Below are 21125 nucleotides of genomic sequence, written 5' to 3'. Positions count from 1 at the left end.
CTTATTTAATTATTTAATTAAATTAATTTAATTATTTAATTATTTAATTATTATTTAATAATGCCTTATTTAGCATTGACATGTCTATGCATTATTTAGTCAAATACATGTGCTATTTGACTTCCTGTATCTGAGTTGTTTGACTTAAGATAATGACCTTCACTTCCATCCATGTTGCTGCAAAAGACATGATTTCATTCTTTTTTATGCCTGGGTGGTATTGCATTGTGTGTGTGTGTGTGTGTGTAGAGAGAGAGAGAGAGATCACATTTTCTTTATACAGTCCTCCATTGATGGGCACTTAGGTTGATTCCATATCTTTGCTATTGTGAATAGTTTTGTGATAAACACACAGGTTCAGGTGTCTTTTTGACAGAATTATTTATTTTCCTTTGTGTAGATACCCAGTCGTGGGATTCCTGGATCAAATGGTAGTTTCATTTTTAGTTCTTTGAGAAATCTCCACATGTTTTTCATAGAGATTATACTAAATTACATTCCCACCAACAGTGTGTAACAGTTCACTTTTCTTGCATCCTTTTTAACATCTGTTATTTTTTGTCTTTTTAGTAACAGCCATTCTGACTGGCATAAGGTGGTATCTCATCATGGTTTTAATCTGTATTTCTCTGATTATTAGTGATGTCGAGCATTTTTTCATATGCTTGTTAGCCATTGGTATGTCTTCTACATCTTTAAGAAGCTGGCTATGGGCTAGGCGCAGTGGCTCACACCTGTAATCCCAGCACTTTGGGAGGCCGAGGCAGGCGGATCACGAGGTCAGGAGATAAAACCCAGCCTGGCCAACATGGTAAAACCCTGCCTCTACTAAAAATACAAAAAATTAGCCAGGCATGGTGGTGCGCCTGTAATCCCAGCTACTCAGGAAGCTGAGGCAGGAGAATCACTTGAACCCAGGAGGCGGAGGTTGCAGTGAGACAAGATCACATCATTGCACTCTAGCCTGGGTGACAGAGTGAGACTCCATCTTGAGAAAAAAAAAAAGAAGTTGGCTATAACAGGGTTGTAGAAGTAGAGGAACCAGTAACCCTTCTCGCCGTGCCCGATGATGGCTTTACATCCCTTTCTTCATGGAGTTTATGCTGTCGTGAGGAATAACAAGAACAGGCAGTTGTCAATTATAAATTATTTGATGTGAACCTATTCATACATGGGTGTGGTCATCAGGGAAGGCTTCCTGGAGGAAATAACATTGAAGGTGAATTCTAAAAGATGACAATAAAACCACCAAGTGAAGGAGAGCTTAAATGTGTTTTTAGGCAGAAGAAAAAGCTTTTGGGTGAAAATTTTAAAACTTAGAGAGGTCCCATCAGTTTCCAACTGCAATGATCCATTCTCTCCACCACTGCCCTTGGGCCCAGCCCAATTTAGGTCCACCATGCCCAGAGGCATGAATTTAACTTACGACACTCTTGTGGTGGAATAATGGCTTTGGGCTCATGTAGCCATGTGTCATTTTTTTAGAGATACAAATTGAAATATTTGGGGTGAGATGTCATGGTGTCTACTGGCCTCTAAAACTTCAGTGAAAACATTTACTTTCACTGAAATGTCAATAAATCATAAATTGGATGTATATGTTTTAGTTGGAGGAAATATAAACCACTAAATCTAGGTGATGAATATTTATTATACTCTTCTCTCTGCTTTTTTGTACGCTTGTAAAATTGTATTTAAAAGAATAAGACACACTCGGCCGGGCGCGGTGGCTCACGCCTGTAATCCCAGCACTTTGGGAGACCGAGGTGGGTGGATCATGAGGTCAGGAGTTCAAGACCAGCCTGGCCAACATGGTAAAACTCCATCACTACATACAAAAATTAGCTGGGCATTTTGGCGGGCACCTGTAATCTCAGCTACTTGGGAGGCTGAGGCAGAAGAATTGCTTGAACCCGGGAAGCAGAGGTTGCAGTGAGCCAAGATCACGCCACTGCACTCCAGCCTGGGCAGCAGAGCAAGACTCTGTCTCCAAAAAAAAAAAAAAAAAAAAGACACACTCACATGCACCCTCCCTTTCTTTCATTTCTAGGGTATTCTCCCAACAGAAATGAGCCCTTAACTGGGAATTCTGGTAAGTCTCAAAGAAGCCCCAGCCCAGGGTAGGGAGGGGGTAGCCTGATGGTGCTTTGCCTTGTCCAAGAGCACCAGGCACACAGAGTCTTGGATGAGGATCAAAGTTGCCAACCCATGGCAAAGACTATTGAGGCATAGTAAAGGGATAGCAGGGATCCTGGCTTGCTGGGGGCCCAGTTTTTGGGGGCATCAGAGGCATGAGGTGTTGAGCCACTAAGCTCTCTTCCCCAGGGCTGTGCCCATCCTCAGGCCACATAGGGTCCAAGAAGGAGCCCTGGGACGTGGCAGGAGGTGGCTCACCCCAGCCCTTGTCTCCCCAGACCTTCCCTTCTGGGCTGTCATCTTCATCGGCTTGGCAGGACTCCTGGGACTCATCACATGCCTGATCTGCGGTGTCCTGGTGAGCAAGGAAGGGTTGCTTGTCTTCTTACAATTGGGTTGTAAGAGTTCTTAATATATTATAAAACCATACTATACTATACACAAGTCCTTTGCTGGATATATGTTTTGCAAATATTTTCTCCCGGTTCACAGAGTGGCTTTCCTATTTTCTTTTTATAATTTTATTTTTAATTAATTGACAAATAATGAATGCATATATTTAGGGGATACAATGTGATGCTTTGGTATATGTACAATTATGGAATGACTCAATCAAGCTAATTAATATGTCCCTCACCTCTCATACTTATTATTTCTTTGTGGTGTGAACATTGGCAACCTATACTCTTAGCAATTTTGAAATCTACATTATTATTAACTATAGTTACTATGTTGTGCAGATCTCAAAAACTTCACAACCTATATGCTGATTACAAGATATTGAGAGAAAAAGTGATTGCATAGAGTGTAAATAAAATAATGTAAGAGGGAAAAATGTAACAAAATTAGTCGTTAGGGAAATGTACACGGAAGTCACAATGAGAGGCCACTTTTCACAAGAATGGATAAAATTGAAAAGATTGACTATAACAAGTGTTGGTGAAAATGTGACAGAACTGGAACTCTCATAAACTGCAAGTGGAAAATAGCTTGGCCATTTCTTTGAAAATTACACACACCTACCGTAAGACCCTACCATTCCACTACTAGTAATTTATCTAAGAGAAATAAAAACATATGTCTATATGAAGACTTATACACAAGTAAATGTTCATAACAGCTTTGTTTGTAATAGCCAAACTCTGAAAACAACCCTAATGTCCGTTAACAAATATATCCTGACAATGGAATATTATTCAGCAACAAAAAGGAATTATTAATACATTAATAAATTATACAGCAACATGTATAAATTGCAAAATAGTTATGCCTAGTGAAGGAATCCAGATGAAGAAAAGAGTACATGCCATATGATTCCCTTAATAGACAAATTCTAGAAAATACAAACTAATCTGTAAGGACAGGAATCAGATCAGCGGTTGCCTGGGAATGAAAATGTGTTTGCAGTGGCAGGGAAAAAGGAATTGTAAAAGAGCAGGAGGAAAGTTTTTTTGTTGGTTTTTTTTTGTTTTTTCTTGAGACAGAGTCTGACTCTATCGCCCAAGCTGGAGTGCAATGGCACGATCTCAGCTCATTGCAACCTCTGCCTCTCGGGTTCAAGCGTTTTTCCTGCCCCAGCCTCCCAAGTAGCTGGGATTACACATGCGCACCACCACACTCAGCTAATTTTTGTATTTTTAGTAGAGACGGGGTTTTACCATGTTGGCCAGGCTGGTCTCGAACTCCTGACCTCAGGTGATCCACCCGCCTCGGCCTCCCAAAGTGCTGGGATTACAGGTGTGAGCCACCATGCCTGGCCAGGACGAAAGTTTTGGGGATGATGGATGGATGTTCCTTATGTTGATTGTGGTGACGATTCAATAAGTTATGATCAGAACTTATCAAAACATTCACTTTAAATGTGTGCAGTTTATTTTATGTCAGTTATGCCTCAGTTAAGCTGGACAGGTGTAGAGGAGGAAGGGAGGGAGAGAGGGGGCTGAGATCAGGACCAAAAGCCACAGAGAAAGAGACTGAGAATGAGATGAGAGAGAAATGATATTTAGACAGAAGACAGGCGATAGATGATTGATAGTTGATAGATGATTGGTGGATAGCTGATAGGTAGATGATAAATAGATGATTTTTGATAGATAATTGGTAGATAATAAATTGATAGGTAACAGATAGTTGATAGATATTGATAAGTAGATGATAAATACATGATTGATGGATGACAGGTGATTGATAGATGATTGATGGATTATAAATAGCAGATGATTGAGAGGTGAGAGATAATTGATGGTTATTGATTGGTAGATAATTGATTGACAGGTAGATAAATATTGATACCTAGATGATAGATAAATAGATCATTGGTAGATATGTGATATATTGATAAAGAAATTCAGGGGCAAGACGAGAGAGAAATGAAGGGGATATCGGAGGGGGAAAAATTTTTTTAAACCGAGAGTGAAACAAGGAGACAGAAGAAAAGAAAGTGGCGAAAAGAGGAAAAGAACTGAGGGAGAAATTAAATGAAACAATGAAGGGAGACAGAGAAAGCATAAGGCCTCTGGCTTTGGCCATATTCTCACCCCTGTGGTCTCCTCTCCCTGGATGGCTAACCAGTCCATTCTCACGCCTCCTCCTCACCCTCGTAGGTGACCACCCGCCGGCGGAAGAAGGAAGGAGAATACAATGTCCAGCAACAGTGCCCAGGCTACTACCAGTCACACCTAGACCTGGAGGATCTGCAATGACTGGAACTTGCCGGTGCCTGGGGTGCCTTTCCCCCAGCCAGGGTCCAAAGAAGCTTGGCTGGGGCAGAAATAAACCATATTGGTCGGACACAGTCTCTGAGCCTTCCTTGACGTGACCCCTGACTGGTTCATGTTGGACTAAGAGAACAGTCTTCCACCTTCGTGAAGTCCCAAAGGCAACTCTCAGTTGTGTGTTGTGGTTTCGCACCATGTCATCCCTTGGGAACACCAGAATTGGTGAAAATGATTGTATTAGGCTGTTCTTGCACTGCGATAAAGAAATACCTGGCCAGGCGCAGTGGCTCACACCTGTAATCCCAGCACTTTGGGAGGCCCAGGCGGGTGGATCACTTGAGGTCAGGAGTTCAAGACCAGAGCCTGGCCAACTTGGTGAAACCTTGTCTCTACTAAAAATACAATAATTAGCCAGGCATGGTGGTCCACGCCTGTAATGCCAGCTACTTGGGAGGCTGAGACAGGAGAATCACTTGAACCCAGGAAGCAGAGGTTGCAGTGAGCCAAGATCATGCCACTGCACTCCAGCCTGAGTGACAGAGCGAGACTCTGTCTCAAAAAAAGAAAAAGAGAAAAAAATACCTGGCCAGGCTCGGTGGCTCACGCCTGCAATCCTAGCACTATGGGAGGCCTAGGCAGGCAGGTTGCTTGAGCCCAAGAGTTCGAGACCAGCCTGGGAAACATGGCAAAATGCTGTCTCTACAAAGATTTTTAAAAATAGCCAGGCATGGTGGTGCATGCCTGTAGTCCCAGCTACCCAGGAGGCAGAGGTGGGAGTATCACCTGAGCCTGGGAGGTTGAGGCTGCAGTGAACTGTGATTGTACCACTGCACTCCACCCTGAATGACAGAGTGAGATCCTGTCTCAAAAAAAAAAAACAAAAACAAAAAACAAAGAAAAAAGAAATACCTGAGACTGGGTAATTTTTAAAGAAAAGAGGTTTAATTGGCTCACAGTTCTGCAGGCTGTACAGGAAGCATGATGTCAGCATCTGATCAGCTTCTGGAGAGGTCTCAGGAAGCTTCCAATCATGGTGAAGGCCAAGGGAGGGCCAGCATGTCACAAGAGAGGGCCAGCATGTCACATGGCCAGAGCAGGAGCAAGGGAGAGTTGGGGGGAGCAAAGGTGCCACACACTTAACCAGATCTCACAAGTACAGACTCCCTGTTGCAAAGGGAGCATCAAACCATGAAGGGTCTGCCCCTATGACCCAAGCACCGCCTACCAGGCTCCACCTCCAACACTGGGGATTACAATTCAACATCAGATTTGGTGGGGACACATATCCAAACTACATTACTGATGATATGGACAGGAGACAGGGAAATACTGGGTAGAAGAGGGAGGTTCCCCAGCAAAGGCCCCACCCTCAAGCCTGGAGACCTGTGGCCCTAAATGGGAACAGACAATCCTGTTTTCATGCCCCAAAGTCACCTTTTGGCCCACCATGCTCCCCTATCCTATACCCATATAAACCTCAAACCCCAGGCTCCACAAGCAGAAGAATGGCAGAACGACACAGCAGAGAGAAGAGAAAGAGCATCTGAATGCCAAAAGGAGTTCAACTGGGGACAGTCAGAGAGGAGACTAGCCACTGGACAGCCAAACTCCAGGGGAAGATCATCTTCCCACTCCATCCCCCTTCCAGCTCCCCATCCATCCCACTGAGAACCACCTCCCCCATTCAACAAAACCCTGGCATTCATCCTTCAAGTCTATGTGTGACCTGATTCTTCCTGGATGCTGGACAAGGACTTGGGTACCAAGAGGGCACTGAGTTGGTTAACACTTAAGCCATCCACAGACAGCAAGGCTAAGGAGCACACTGTAACACACAGCCACTTGGGCTTTGGGAGTTGCAGTCTCCCACCCGTGGATGCTGCCATGGGGCCAGAGCCCAGGGACACTGGCCCCGGCTCCTGCACCTGCCTGTCTGTGTGCTCCCCATCCCATAAGGGGTTTGAGTGCACCCAGCAGCCAAACAGATGAGCCACACCCCTGTCGCATGTCCTGCAAGGGAGCTCAGGGAATCCTCCTGTTTCACTGATACAGAAATTGCCATCATGGAGGCCGGGCACGCTGGCTCACACCTGTAATCCCAGCACTTTGGGAGACCAAGACAGGTGGATCACCTGAGGTCAGGAGTTCAAGAACAGCCTGACCAACATAATGAAACCCAACTCCACTAAAAATACAAAAAAATTAGCTGGGTGTGGTGGTGGGTGCCTGTAATCCCAGCTACTCAGGAGGCTGAGGCAGGAGAATCACTTGAACCTGAGAGGTGGAGGTTGCAGTGAGCTAAGATCGCACCATTCCACTCCAGCCTGGGCAACAGAGCAAGACTCCATCTCAAAAAAAGAAAAAAGAAATTGCCATGGTGGAAAATCAACATTCCACTTCAGTGTAAGGTCTCCCACCTTTGTCACTCAGTACACACCCACCGTTGACTCCTATACCAGCCATCACACCCATCCTGTTCCTTTATATTCCCATATGCCTGCCCCCAAGAAACCCTGGCAGTTGCAAGTTTCTCTTCCACTATTTCATTCTCTGAAACTCAAATGCACCAGAATTTCCAGATTAGTGTTCCCTGGGTGGCATATTATCCATCTCATGGGTCCTCTACAATGGGAAGTAGACCAAGAAGACATAAACGGGTCAGAAATGGTTCTATGGGCCAGGCACAGTAGCTCAAACCTGTAATCCCAGCATGTTGGGATACCACGGTAGGAGGATCGCTTGAGGCCAGGAGTTAGAGACCATCCTTGGCAACATGAGACCCCCATCTCTACTAAAAGAAAAAAGTAGCTGGATGTGGTGGCACACACCTATAGTCCCAGCTACTAGGGAGGCGGAGGCAGGAAGATCCCTTGAGCCCAGGAGGTTGAGGCTGCAGTATGATTGCACCACTGCACTCCAAGCCTGGGCAACACAGTGAGACCCCATCTCTAAAAAAAAAAAATAGAGTGCAATATCTATATTATTTATAGCTTCCCTAAAAATTTATTATTTTAAAATTTCATTTTTTTCTGCTTTGTGCTTCCACGTGGTAATCATGTGTGTCCTAGAATGTGGGGATTTTTTTGGTTTTGTTTTCTTTTGTGTTTTGAGATGGAGTCTCACTCTGTTGCCCAGGCTGGAGTGCAATGGCACGATCTCAGCTCACTGCAACCACCGCCTCCCAGGTTCAAGCGATTCTCCTGCCTCAGCCTCCTGAGTAGCTGAGATTACAGGTGGGTGCCACCATACCCAGCTAATTTTTGTATTTTTAGTAGAGACGGGGTTTCGCCATGTTGGCCAGACTGGTCTTGAATGCCTGACCTCAGGTGACCTACCCACGTTAGCCTCCCAAAGTGCTGGGATTACAGGTGTGAGCCACTGCGTGCAGCCTTAGAATGTGTTTTAATGTTTTGTTTGCTTGAAAAAAAATACCAATAGCCTACAGCCAGTCTATATGACTTTTTTTAGATTCCACACAGAAGTGAGGTCAATCCATCATTTTCTATCTGTGTCTGACTTAATTCACTTATCTTAAAGTCAGTAGGCAGTACTCAAGGTTATAAAATTATTCAGTGCTTTGTCCTCATCATCACAGGATAAAGCCTACCCAATCAGAATTGATTATTATTTTTGTGAAATATCCCAGTGGATTCCAAAATAATATTTCAGGAAAGAGTTTTTTATATCTACGTTCTCAAATAAGCTATCTAACTCTAGTTATTTTTCTGTTCTTGATTGCCCATTAATTCAGAGTTGCATTTAATGAAATACCAGACTTTCCCTGATTCTCTAAGTCTATATGTGTTTGAAATTTGAATCAGGAAAGTCGACACAATTTGAGGGTTAATAATATCAAGAAAAACTTTTCAGGCCGAGCGTGGTGGCTCACGCCTGTAATCCCAGCACTTTGGGAGGCTGAGGTGGGCCAATCTCTAGAGGTCAAGAGTTCAAGACCAACCTGACCAACATGATGAAATCTCATCTCTACTAAAAATACAAAAATTAGCTGGGTGTGGTGGTGGGTACCTGTAATCCCAGCCACTTGGGAGGCTGAGGCATGAGAATCGCTTGAACCCAGGAGGCAGAGGTTGCAGTGAGCCAAGATCGCACCACTGTACTCCAGCCTGGGCGACAGAGTAAGACCCCTGTCTCAAAAAAAGAAAAGAGAGAGAGACTTTTCAGTGTTAAGAATCTAACAATGCACCATCGTTCTGCTTGTTGGGAATACGAGTTAAAGTCTATTTGTCTACTTGCCTGATCAAGCTTATTGAATTATTCCAGTCCTCTTTATCATTAATTTGCTTTTGTTTGATGGATTTACCAGTTTCTGAGATTGATGTGTTAAAAATGATAGAATACTGGCCAGGCATGGTGGCCCACACCTGTAATCCCAGCATTTTGGGAGGCTGAGGTGGGAGGATTGCTTAAGTCTAGGAGTTTGAAACCAGCCTGAGCAACAGAGTGAGACCTTGTCTCTGCAAAAAATAGAAAAAATTAGCCGGATGTAATGGCATGTGCCTGTAGTCCCAGCTACTCAGGAGGCTGAGGCAGGAGGATCACCTGAGTCCAAGAGTTCAAGACTGCAGTGAGGTTTTGTTTGTTTGTTTGGGTTTTTTGGTTTGTTTTGGGGTTTTTTTGTTTGTTTTGTTTTTTGGTTTTTGTTGTTGTTGTTGTTGTTTTTTGAGATGGAGTCTTGCTCTGTTGCCCAGGGTGGAGTGCAGTGGGGTGATCTCGGCTCACTGCAACCCCTCTGCCTCCTGGGTTCAAGCGATTCCCCTGCCTCAGCCTCCCGAATAGCTGGGACTACAGGTGTACATCACCACACCCAGCTAAGTTTTGTATTTTTTGTAGAGACAGGTTTCACCATGTTGGCCAGGTTGGTCTTGAACTCCTGATCTCAAGCAATCCACCCACCTCAGCCTCCCAAAGTGCTGGGATTACAGGCATGAGGCACCACACCTGGCCTGCAGTGAGTCTTGATGGCACCACCACACTCCAGCCTGGACTACATACATACATACATAGTAAATAAAAATGAGAGTATAACATGAAAAAGAAAAAATCTCCTTTCCCTGCCCACCTGAAACCCAATCTCTCACCTCAAAAAGAAATTATTGTCTTTATTCCCTTGTGTCACACAAAGGAGTGTAATTTTTTGTTTTGTTTTGTTTTGTTTTTTTTTTGAAACAGAGTCTCAATCTGTCACCCAGGCTGGAGTGGAGTGGTGCAATCTCGGCTCACTGCAGCCTCTGCCTCCGGGTTCAAGCGATTCTCCTGCCTCAGCCTCCCGAGTAGCTGGCATTATAGGTGCCTGCCACCATGCCCAGCTAATTTTTGTATTTTTAATATAGATGGGGTTTCACCATGTTGGCCAGGCTGGTCTTGAACTCCTGGCCACAAGTGATCGCCCGCCTCAGCCTCCCAAAGTGCTAGGATTACAGGCATGAGCCACCGCACCCTGTTCTGAGCTTAGTTACTTAGGTGCTCTTAGGTGCTCTCCCAGCCTAATTTTTTTTTTTAAGTATTGGCATATTTTAAAGTTTCAAGAGCTTAAAGCAAAAAAACCTCATTGTGGACACTGCAAAGAGATGTTAATAAAGGATTACACTTTATTTCATCTGCACTATCTTCCCTTTTTTTCTTAGCGTTTTTCAGGACAGCCTTCTTGGTCTCTCACTTTCTCTGCCTCATTAGCGAGTCCATCCGCAATCAGTGCTATTGCGAGTCTCTCTCTGACTGTCTTCACTTTCCCTTCCTGTTTCCTGATATCTTCCTCAGTGACCAGAAATTGTTTGCAGAGGAGCTGCGAGATACCCACTCCCTCTCCAGGAATTATCTCCACTGCATCTGAAGAGCAGGCAAGGTGGGGCATGGGGCAGGAGTGCTCCAGACCACTGGCAAGATCCTCCAGCAGAGATCCACCTGTGTAACTAGGGACAAGTTTTTGCAAGGTGTTGGCAAGATCCAAAGTGCTTAAAAGTTCTCCTGCACTGCTGTAAGCCTGGAGTCCCTGCAGTCTCCTCTGCCAGCAGACCTGCTGAGGCTTCTCCAAGCTCTCCTCCCATTGATGATATCTGACCTCATTGCCAGGATGGGGTGTAATTCTCGTTACTGGCCTCTTGAATGTGTAACTGGACATTCTCAGAGGGATTGAGGTGCTCAAGCCAGGCTTTGATTTGCATTGGTTTACACAGTCACGTTGCTTCCTCTGTGAACTCTTGGCCATCACACTTCTTTTCCTCTTACACTATTAAAATAAATCATGAAATGGGGTCAAATTGATCAATGAAGCCTGCCTTCTCAGGAAAAGGATCTCAGCTGTTTTGGACTTTCATCCTTCCTCTCTCCCTCTGGGGAGAGGTCTGACCTGCTTCCTGGGACATCATCAGGCAGATTTGAGTCAAGCACAGAAAGTTCAAGGTCAAAATCTCCTTCATCATCCTGCAAACCCCCTCCTTGTTTGAGTACTATTTTATTCTCTTTCTGCCCTTGTCACTCTTAAATGCTCAAGTCCTGATACTCCCTCTCAGGACAAATATGACAGTCTTTTTCTAAATCTCACATCTTGCCTTTTTTTTTTCTTTGTCCCACTCTGTCACTCAGGCTGGAGTGCAGTGGTGCAATCACAGCTCACTGCAGCCTTTACCTCCCCAGGCTCAAGTGATCCACCCACCTGAACCTCCCGCGTAGCTGGGACTACAGGCGTGCATCACCATGCCTGGCTATTTGTGGTTTTTGTAGAGACGAGGTTTCACCATATTGTCCAGGCTGGTCTGGAACTCCTGAACTCAAGTGATCCACCCACCCTCGACCTCCCAAAGTGCTGGGATTACAGGCATGGATGACCGTGCCCAGCCCAAATCCTGCCATTCTTATGCATTACTTGACTATTCACCTGGTTAACACATTGACCTCTTGGTTTGCACAGTTCCTGCAGCTTGTAAATCAATAATGAAATTATCAACTGCTCTGCTCTTCGAGCCTTAATCCCACACCCCAGACATTTTCAGCAACCCAAACAGCCATGCTCAAAAATAAATAATTCTGGCCCAGCACAGTGGCTTACATCTGTAATCCCAGCACTTTGGGAGGCGGAGGCAGGCGAATCGCTTGAGGTCAGGAGTTCAAGACCAGCCTGGCCAACATGGCGAAACCCCATCTCTACAAAAAGTACAAAAATTAGCTAGGCATGGTGGCGGGCACCTGTAATCCCAGCTACTCGGGAGGCTGAGGCAGGAGAATAGCTTGAACCCGGGAGCTGGAGGTTGCAGTGAGCCGAGATCGCACCACTGCACTCCAGTCTGGGCAACAGAGTGAGACTGTCTCAAAACAAATAAATAAATAAATCGGAAAACTTATTCACCCACTATAAATTTCTGATTTCCAGGTTCTTTAATTCAAATGCCCATACCATAGATACCTGTTCTTGATGAACATACCTTGAGCAACAAGTATCTGTGATTTGGGTATTTGAATTACTCCAGACCCCCGTATCTTCACCTTCCTCTCTCTCCTCTGATTCCTAGCACTCTTGGATTCTGTGGTCTGCGACTTCAATATTTCCCTTAGAGGCCGGGCATGGTGGCTCCACGCCTGTAATCTCGGCACTTTGGGAGGCCGAGGTGGGTGGATCACTTGAGGCCAGGAGTTCAAGACCAGGCTGGCCAACATGGTGAAACCCCATCCCTACCAAAAAAAAAACCACAAAAATTAGCTGGGTGTGGTGGCGCACACCTGTAGTCCCAGCTACTTGGAAGGCTGAGGTGGGAGAATCACTTGAACCCAGGAGGTGGAGGTTGCAGTGAGCAGAGATCACGTCATTGCACTCCAGCCTGAGCAACAGAATGAGACCCTGTCTAAAAAAAAAAAAAAAAAAATTTCATTTAGATTAATCCAAAATTCCTTACCACTTATCATACCTGCCTTGTAAAACTTCAAACTTGGAAGGTCCCTGTTCTCTGTGACGCCATGGCTACCGCCGTCATATGATCACTGCTGAAAAAAGAATCACGTGACATGACGTCTTAGTGCCACTATAAATACAAAATATTCTCCATCAACTGGGAAGAATCCATCATGCGTAGAAACTTTATTTTCTGTGTATGCACTGTCATGTTTACTCCTTGATTTTCCGCAAAACCTGTTGCAAAATTTTCTCCAGCTTTCTTTTTTCCTCATAGATATTTAATTCTCCTTAACTTACCTGATGGTTCCCAAAGACGTTAGTTGCCAAATCTGCAAATATCCCTGATAAGCATTGAATGTTTCCAAATTTCCTTTAATTGTATTTAAAGAGATTTCCTGCCAGGCATGGTGGCTCACACATCTAATCCCAGCACTTTGGTAGGCTGAGGCGGGAGGGCCACTTGAACACAGGAGTTTGAGACCAGTCAGGGCAACGTAGGGAGACCCCCATCTCTACTAAAAATTAAAAAGTTAGCTGGGGGTGATGATACATGTCTGAGGTCCCAGCTGAGTGAGGGAGGCTGAGTGAAGAGGATAGCTTGAGCCCAGGAGGTCGAGGTTGCAGTGAGCGGCAATCAGGCCACTGCACTCTAGCCTTGGCAACAGAGCAAGACCTTGTCTCATAAATACATAAATATATTTCCTTTATCCACCAAGAGTGATCTGAGCCTCATTCCTTCTTCCTTTTTGTTAATTTTATGCTTCCAATATTGCAATGTAACCTTTGTATCATCTGTTGTTTTTGTTTTTTGTTTTTTTTTTGGGACGGAGTCCCGCTCTATAGCCCAGGCTGGAGTACAGTGGGATGATCTGGGCTCACTGCAACCTCCGCTGCCCAGGTTCAAGCAATTATCTTGCCTCAGCCTCCCAAGTAGCTGGGATTACAGGCACACACCTCTATGTCCGGCTAATTTTTTGGTATTTTTAGTCAAGATGGGGTTTCGCCATGTTGGCCAGAGTGGCCTTGAACTCCTGACCTCGTGATCTGCCCTCCTCAACCTCCCAAAGTGCTGGGATTACAGATGTCCCCATATCTTTAACTTCTGTTTTTCTACTGAATCCCTTCTTCGGCATTTAAACATGTTCAAGTTTCTCCTAGCTACACAGACACTCCTCTCCTAAACTTCCTGGGACCCCCTCCTTCACCACTACTGTCTATCCCTTCCCCTTAGCTATGAACCACTGAGAAAAGATCATCTACATCTATGTCTCCTATCTCCTCACCTCCAGCTAACTCCTCAGGCCACCCCAAACTTCTGTTTTCCTTCACCGTTCTCAGCTGCTTCTGTTGCTAAGGCCACAATGACCCCTTTGTTGTTAGATCCCAAAGGAATTCTCATTATTCATCTGACATGACTCTTGAAGTGGAAAGCTTTGAAGTATGCTTGGAACAACCTGGACATGTGAATCTTATTTTACAGCTGTGAACCCTAGAAAATCTAAATATGGCCAGGCACGGTGACTCACACCTGTAATCCCAGCACTTTGGGAGGCCGAGGCGGGCAGATCATGAGGTCAGGAGATTGAGACCATCCTGGCTAACACAGTGAAACCCCATCTCTACTAAAAATACAAAATATTAGCCATAATATTAATACAGGTGGGTGTGGTGGCGCACACCTGTATCCCAGCTACTCAGGAGGCTGAGGCAGGAGAATGGCGTGAACCTGGGAGGCGGAGCTTGCAGTGAGCCAAGATGGCGCCACTGCACTCCAGCCTGGGAGACAGTGCAAGACTCTGTCTCAAAAAAAAAAAAAAAAAGAAAAGAAAAGAAAAAAAAGAAAATCTAAATACGGGGCAAGTACATCTGATAACATTCAACTCGCAAATTGAGATGTGCCATGAGTGGAAAGTACGAACTGGATTTCTGGAACTCATTACAAAAAACAAAAATCATTTAAAAGGTCTCATGTGGAGTCCTAATAAGATAAGTAACAAACAACAAGGAAAGGGCCCCTGGTTGGGGGAGAACAATTGTTCTGAGAGATGGCTAACTGCAAACAACCCACTGGCATGACTTTCTGTTCCAAAAGACCTCGGTCTGCACATAGTCCCAGCAACACGACCTTATCTGCACACCTCACGTGCACATAGCCGCCTCCAGCACGACCCTATAAAATCCCCTCCAACCTCTGCCTCTTTGCAAATGGCCCGTGTCTTCTGTGCTGCCTGTTGCATCCTTGCAACCTATCTTCATATCTTCTCTAATAAATCTGTCTCTCTTTACCTACGACGGTCTTGGGAAATTATTTTACCACCAACAATGCCAGCCCCAGCCAGTCGCACCTAAAACGTCTCAATAATTTTTACATTGATTGCATGCACAAATGAGAGTATGTTGGCTATCGCAGGTTAAAATAGACTTTTAGAATTCATTGTGTGTGGCATGCCATCTGTGGCTGAGGTGCTATATTGGTGCTTATCTAGGAGTTATCACCAGACAGCCTGTGTTCTGTGCATGCTTGGTTGTTTGCAGAGTTGCATGGCCTTCAAAACATTTACTATCTCAATATATCCATGTCCTCGGGAGAGGGTTAGGCAATATGCGGTTTGTTTCCATGGGACATCTCCATCCTTAGCAATTCCTTTGGGGATTATTTGACACCTGTCATTTCCACAGGTGGCCTTGCCCTGGAGGAAGGTGATAGTGGGTCTGCTGATCTTTTTTTTTTTTTTTTTTTTTTTTTGAGATGGAGTCTTGCTCTGTCACCCAGGCTGGAGTGCAGTGCAGTGATGCGATCTCGGCTCACTGCAACCTCTGCCTCCTGGGTTCAAGCGATTCTCCTGCCTCAGCCTCCTGAGTAGCTGGGACTACAGGTGTGCACCACCATGCCCAGCTAATTTTTTGTATTTTTAGTAGAGACGGGGTTTCACCGTGTTATCCAGGATGGTCTCAATCTCTTGACGTCATGATCCGCCCGCCTCGGCCTCCCAAAGTGCTGGGATTACAGGTGTGAGCCACCGTGCCTGGCCAGGGCTGCTGATCTTCTGGGTAGAATTTCAGCCTTGCTGTCTCCTGTGTATAGGGAACTCTGCCTGCTCCATCTTGGTCCCTTCCAGTTGTTTCACTTCAAGTTTCTTTACCTCCTTCTCTTCCTTACTAACCAAAATATGGAATGAAATATTTCGTAGCAATTATTTTATGCGTCATCTGGTTAGGTGGAAGCTACTAGTTGTTTTTACTCTAGCAGAATTAGGGTAGCCGGAAGTGACTATCAGAGTATAAAGTATCCTCAGATCTCAGGTACTCTGTGGGGAAAGCAAGAATTTGTCTTGTCCATGAGGCCAGTGTGAAGAGTAAGGGTCTTTATCCCTGTCACAAGGCTTGAGGCAAAACTTTGCACTCTGCCTTCTGCCCTCCAGCCAGAGAAGTTTCTAGCCACCCCCATTCGAGGCAGAAAGGGTCCAGGCATTATGTAGTTGTCAAGCCCTGGAATTTTATATTCCTAGACTTTGTGGGTTACAACATGGATACACACTGCCGACTTCATTCTGCAGCCAGCTTCTCACATCTAACAATATATCCTGACTGTAATTTAATATAACTAAATGTACATTGACATTGTTGTTTTAAGGCCCATGAATGTCATTTCATACGGCTACACCAGTACTTATTTTGCCATTGTTACTAATCTTCTGTCATATTAAATAGGAGGTAGATGATCAATCCTTTTTAACAAGGTTCAAACATTTCTCTGATTTAGATCATTGTAAAATTGCTGGGTTGATAAATATGCACATTCTTACAGCTTTGGGTATATGTTACCAAGTACCTGCTGAGAAACTGGTACTTATCAATGCTGCTAGCAGAGGGCGAGGTCATTCATTTCTTCATGTCTTGACATGAAGAAAACTGGCCATTTAAAATGTTTTGCATTACTTGAGAGGCACAAACATAATGCCATTATTTTAATTTATGCCTCTTTGCTAATTAGAGTATTGGGCAGTTGTATGTATTTGTAAAGGAGTGTGTGGTTCATAGCCTTTGTCTTTGATGATGTTTTTACTGGCTTGTTCATCTTTTGCTTATTTATCCAGAATATTCTTTATGTAATAATGATATGAGCCCACATGTCATAGATTTTTACAATTATTTATCCCCAGTTTGTTTTGCCATTTAATAATGTGATGGTGTGGAAAATTAAGATACACTTAAGCTGGATATGATGGGGTCATGCCTAAAATCCCAGCACTTTGGGCAGCCAAGGCAAAGGGATTGCTTGTGCTCAGGAGTTCGAGACTAGCCTCTGTGGTGTGGCGAGTCCCTGTCTCTATAAAAAATACAAAAACTAGCTGGGCGTGGTGGTGCACGCCTGCAGTCCCAGCTACTCGGGAAGCTGAGGAGGGAGAATGACTTGAGCCCAGGAGGTCGAGGCTGCAATGAGCCATGTTTGCACCACTGCACTCCAGCCTGGGTGACAAAGCAAGATCCCGTCTCCAAAAAAAAAGAAAAAAGAAGAAAGAAGGAGGAGGAGAGGGGAGGAGGAGGAGGAAAAGGAAGAGAAGAAGGAGGAGGAGGAAAGAAGAAAGAAGAAGGAGGAGGACAAGGAGGAGGAGGAAGGGGAGGAGTAAGGAAGAAGGAAGAAAGGAGGAGGAGGAAGAGGAAGAAGAGAACTCACATTTTTGTAGTATTTTACTTTTTCCACTTTTCTTCTATTATTTTGAGGAAGAAGCACTCATATTTACGTATTTTATTTTTCCACTTTTATTCTCTTATTTTGCCTAACTGAAGAATTTATGTGTATAATTCTACATTTTTTAAATAAAAACTTTATTGAGCTACCATAATATTCAACCTTTTAAAGTGTACAGTTCAATGGTTTTTAGTATATTCACACAGTTGTGCAATCGTCACTATCTAATCTTATTTTCATCTAAAATGAAATCCATACCATTACCCACTTCCCCTCATTTCCCTTTTCCCCAACATTTGCCACTAATCTATTGTCTCTTTGGATTTTCTTATTCTGGAAATTTTATTTAAATTGAATTATACAAAATGTGGGTTTTTTATGAGTGGCTTCTTTTACTTACCATAATGTTTTCAAGGTTCATCCATGGAATATGTATTCTGTTTAATGGATGAATAATAATCCATTGTGTGGATATACCACATTTTATTTATCCATTCATCAGTTAACTGATATTTGGGACATACAAAATTTTCGGCTATTATGTATAATGCTGCTATGAACATTCATGTACAAGCTGTCATGTGAACACGTTTTCATTTCTCTTGGGCATATACTGGAAATAAAATTGCTGGGTCACGTGGCAACTCTGACTTTTTGAGGAACTGCCAAACTATTTTGCAAAGTGGGTGCACCATTTTACAATCCTGACAGCAATGTATAAGAATTCCAATTTCTCCTTGTCTTTGCCAATCTTTGTTATTGGGTATCTTTTTAATTTTAATTATCCCAATGGGTGTGAAGTAGTATTTTATTGAAGTTTTGATATTAACTTCCCTAATGATTAATGGGGCCGAGCATCTTTTCATGTATATATTTGCCATTTGTGTATCTTCTTTGTAGAAATGACGATTCGAACTCTTTGTTCATTTTTCAGGCTGGGTGCAGTGGCTCACACCTGTAATCCCAGCACTTAGGGAGGCTGAGGTGGGCAGATCACTTGAGGTCAGGAGTTCAAGACCAGCCTGGCCAACATGGCAAAACCCTCTCTCTGCTAAAAATACAAAAATTAGCCATGCGTGGTGGTGAACGCCTGTGGTCCCAGCTACTTGGGAGGCTGAGGCAGGAGAATCGCTTGAATCCAGGAGGCAGAGGATGCAGTGAGCCAAAATGGTGCCACAGCACTCCAGCCTAGGTGACAGAAGGAGACTCCACCTCAAAAAAAAAAAAAAAAAAAAAACTCTTTGTTCACTTTTAATTGGGTATCTTTTTATTGCTGAGTTGCAAGCCTTTATATATTTTGAATACAAGTCATGTATCAGATAAATCATTTGTAAATGTCTTCACCCAGTCCATGTTTGTCTTTTTTCTTGATGGTGTCCTTTGAAGCATCAATGTTTTTTAATGTTAAGTCCAATTTATATATTTTTTCTTTTGCCACCTGTTTTTGATGTCATATCTAAGAAACAATTGCCTAACCCAAGATCACAAAGTTTGACACCTATGTTTTCTTCCAAGAAGTTTATAGTTTTAGCTCTTACCTTTAGGTCTATGATCTATTTTGAGCTCACTTTTGTACATGGTGTGAAGTAGAGGTCCAATTTCATTCTCTGTTTTTTGTTTGTTTCTTGGTTGGTTGGTTGTTTTTTGTTTTTTTTTGGTTTTGGTTTGTTTTTTTTTCTTGACAGAGTCTCGCTCTGTTCTCAGGCTGGAGTGCAGTGGGGCGATCTCGGCTCACTGCAATCTCCACCTCCTGGGTTCAAACAATTCTCCTGCCTCAGTCTCCCGAGTAGCTGGGACTATAGGCGCCCGCCACCACGCCCAGCTAATTTTTGTATTTTTAGTAGAGACGGGGTTTCACCATATTAGCCAGGATGGTCTCGATCTCTTGACCTCGTGATCTGCCTGCCTCAGCCTCCCAAAGTGCTGGGGTTACAGGCGTGAGCCACCACGCCCAGCCCAATTTCATTCTTTTGTATATTGGCATCTAGTTGTCCCAGCACAATTTGTTGAAGAGAACAGTCTTTCCACAGTGAACTTTCCTAGTATATTGAATTTTGAACTTGTTCATTTTTGCTTAAACTTCCTTCAGCCACCTGAAAATGGATATTTTTGGGAAGCAGAGATCTATTTTTTTCTGAAACGACGGGTGCATGAAACAGTATCATTCATTGAAAGTATTTCTTCCTGGCTGATTTTAAATGTTACCACTCTCTTACATAAAATTTTTTCCCTTTGCACTTAGCAGTATCTTTTTTTGTTTATGGTTTTTGGTTTTTGTTTTGTTTTGTTTTTTGAGATGGAGTCTTGCTCGTCACCCAGGCTGGAGTGCACCGGCTGCAATCTCGGCTCACTTCAACCTCCACCTCCCGAGTTCAAGTGGTTCTCCTGCCTCAGCCTCCCAAGTACCTGGGATTACAAGGCATCCGCCACCACGCCCGGCTAATTTTGTGTTTTTAGTAGAGACGGGGTTTCACATGTTGGCAGGCTGGTCTCGAACTCCTGACCTCAGGTGATCTGCCTGCCTCGGCCTCCCAAAGTGTTGGGATTACAAGCGTAAGCCACCAGGTCCAACCAGCACTTAGTGGTATCTAACGCACCAACACACCATGTATTCTATTTATCACATTCACTGTTCACTTCTCCTGCCCAACTCACAACTAAAATGCACGTTCTCTGAGGGCAAGGACGTTTACCTATTTTGTTCAGTCTATATCCATGGTGTATAAAACAGAGACTTGTGGGGGGGGAGGTAATAGCATTTATTCCATGAATATGACTACGGCATACACACATACACACACATACATGTCCACACTATATCTGGAAAGATAGAGGAGAAAATTATTTTTGCCTCTGAGCAAAAGAACTGAAAGACCGTGGTGGGAGAACATTTGACTGACTTTGTACCATTCTTAAGTTTTCCCATATGTGTATCTATGACACAGTCCTCTCCTGCTCCCCTAAACTCTTAGTGTTAAATCACTATGTTCTGCCTTGGGAAAGCAAGTTATAGACAAATGTGCATACATAATCTGATCCTATTGGGTTGTATGAACATGGGGCAGTAACTCTATCAACAATCTAGGGATCCAAGGAAAGCCCTACCCCTGAATCTGATCTCCCACAATCCTGGCTCCTGGGCCTATCCCAACCCACCCACATCACACACCCTTTTATTCATACCCAGATCTCTGCCCCTGGCACTGGTCTCCACCCACTGCCCCCTCCCTAGGCCTGGTGCAGCCCACAGTCCCGCCCCCAGAACTGGTCTCCGCCCCCAGTCAGCCCCGCCCCCAGGCTTGGTGCCACCCCATAGCTCTGACCCTAGAACTGCTCTCTGCCAATCACCACTGCCCTCCAGGGCCTGTACACCCACAGCGTAGTCCCCGCCCTCCGCCCTGCCCGGAACTTATCTACGCCCACAGCCAGCCCCAACCTCCAGGGCTGTCACAACCACAGCCTGGTTCCCGCTCAGCCCCGCCCCGGAAATGGAGGTCTCCACCCCTGTAACTGGTCTCTGGTCAGTCATCCCCGCTCTGGAAGCCTTATACCATCCGCCCCGAGAACTGGGCCCCATCCACAGCCCCGACCCTGGAACTGGTCTCTGCCCAATCAGCCTCGCCGTCCAGGCCTGGTACGGCCTCAGCCGGTTCCCCGCCTTCAGCCCCGCCCC

The 21125-nt window shown here is 44.5% G+C and overlaps 2 protein-coding genes across 11 annotated transcripts in view; one reads left to right on the top strand and one right to left on the bottom strand.

Annotated features, from left to right (window-relative positions):
* Positions 1 to 4925, top strand: part of MUC16 (mucin 16, cell surface associated) — a 235240-nt gene extending 230315 nt beyond the window's left edge. Inside the window, exons 108-110 of one of the 2 annotated variants that reach the window (XM_055371568.2) lie at positions 2051 to 2092; positions 2415 to 2494; positions 4740 to 4925. In XM_055371568.2, the coding sequence (XP_055227543.1) occupies positions 2051 to 2092; positions 2415 to 2494; positions 4740 to 4838 (221 nt within the window). In that variant the 3' untranslated portion in view covers positions 4839 to 4925. The remainder of the gene's footprint in view (positions 1 to 2050; positions 2093 to 2414; positions 2495 to 4739) is intronic. The other variant, XM_055371569.2, reaches the window with a different exon arrangement.
* Positions 4926 to 10438: 5513 nt separating this feature from the next.
* MBD3L1 (methyl-CpG binding domain protein 3 like 1) lies at positions 10439 to 21086 on the bottom strand. 9 transcript variants are annotated; one of them, XM_019016607.4, is made up of 3 exons: positions 14043 to 14097; positions 12773 to 12845; positions 10439 to 11100 (listed from the first exon to the last, which is right to left on the bottom strand). In XM_019016607.4, the coding sequence occupies exon 3, from the start codon at positions 11077 to 11079 to the stop codon at positions 10495 to 10497; it is 585 nt and encodes a 194-aa protein (XP_018872152.1). In that variant the 5' UTR covers positions 11080 to 11100; positions 12773 to 12845; positions 14043 to 14097; the 3' UTR covers positions 10439 to 10494. The 9 variants fall into 9 exon arrangements, with proteins under 9 accessions (XP_018872152.1, XP_018872154.1, XP_004059992.1 ...); XM_019016609.3 differs by having other exon boundaries at positions 12761 to 12848; positions 14043 to 14093; XM_055371562.2 differs by lacking the exon at positions 14043 to 14097 and adding an exon at positions 21004 to 21086 and having other exon boundaries at positions 10495 to 11100; positions 12773 to 12848.
* Between the last annotated feature and the right edge of the window lie 39 nt (positions 21087 to 21125).

This window comes from Gorilla gorilla, chromosome 20 (genome assembly GCF_029281585.2).
Source record: "Gorilla gorilla gorilla isolate KB3781 chromosome 20, NHGRI_mGorGor1-v2.1_pri, whole genome shotgun sequence".
Lineage (NCBI taxonomy): Eukaryota > Metazoa > Chordata > Mammalia > Primates > Hominidae > Gorilla > Gorilla gorilla.
The sequence above is the reverse complement of the archived record's forward strand: the minus strand, read 5'-3'. Positions and strand labels throughout refer to the sequence as shown.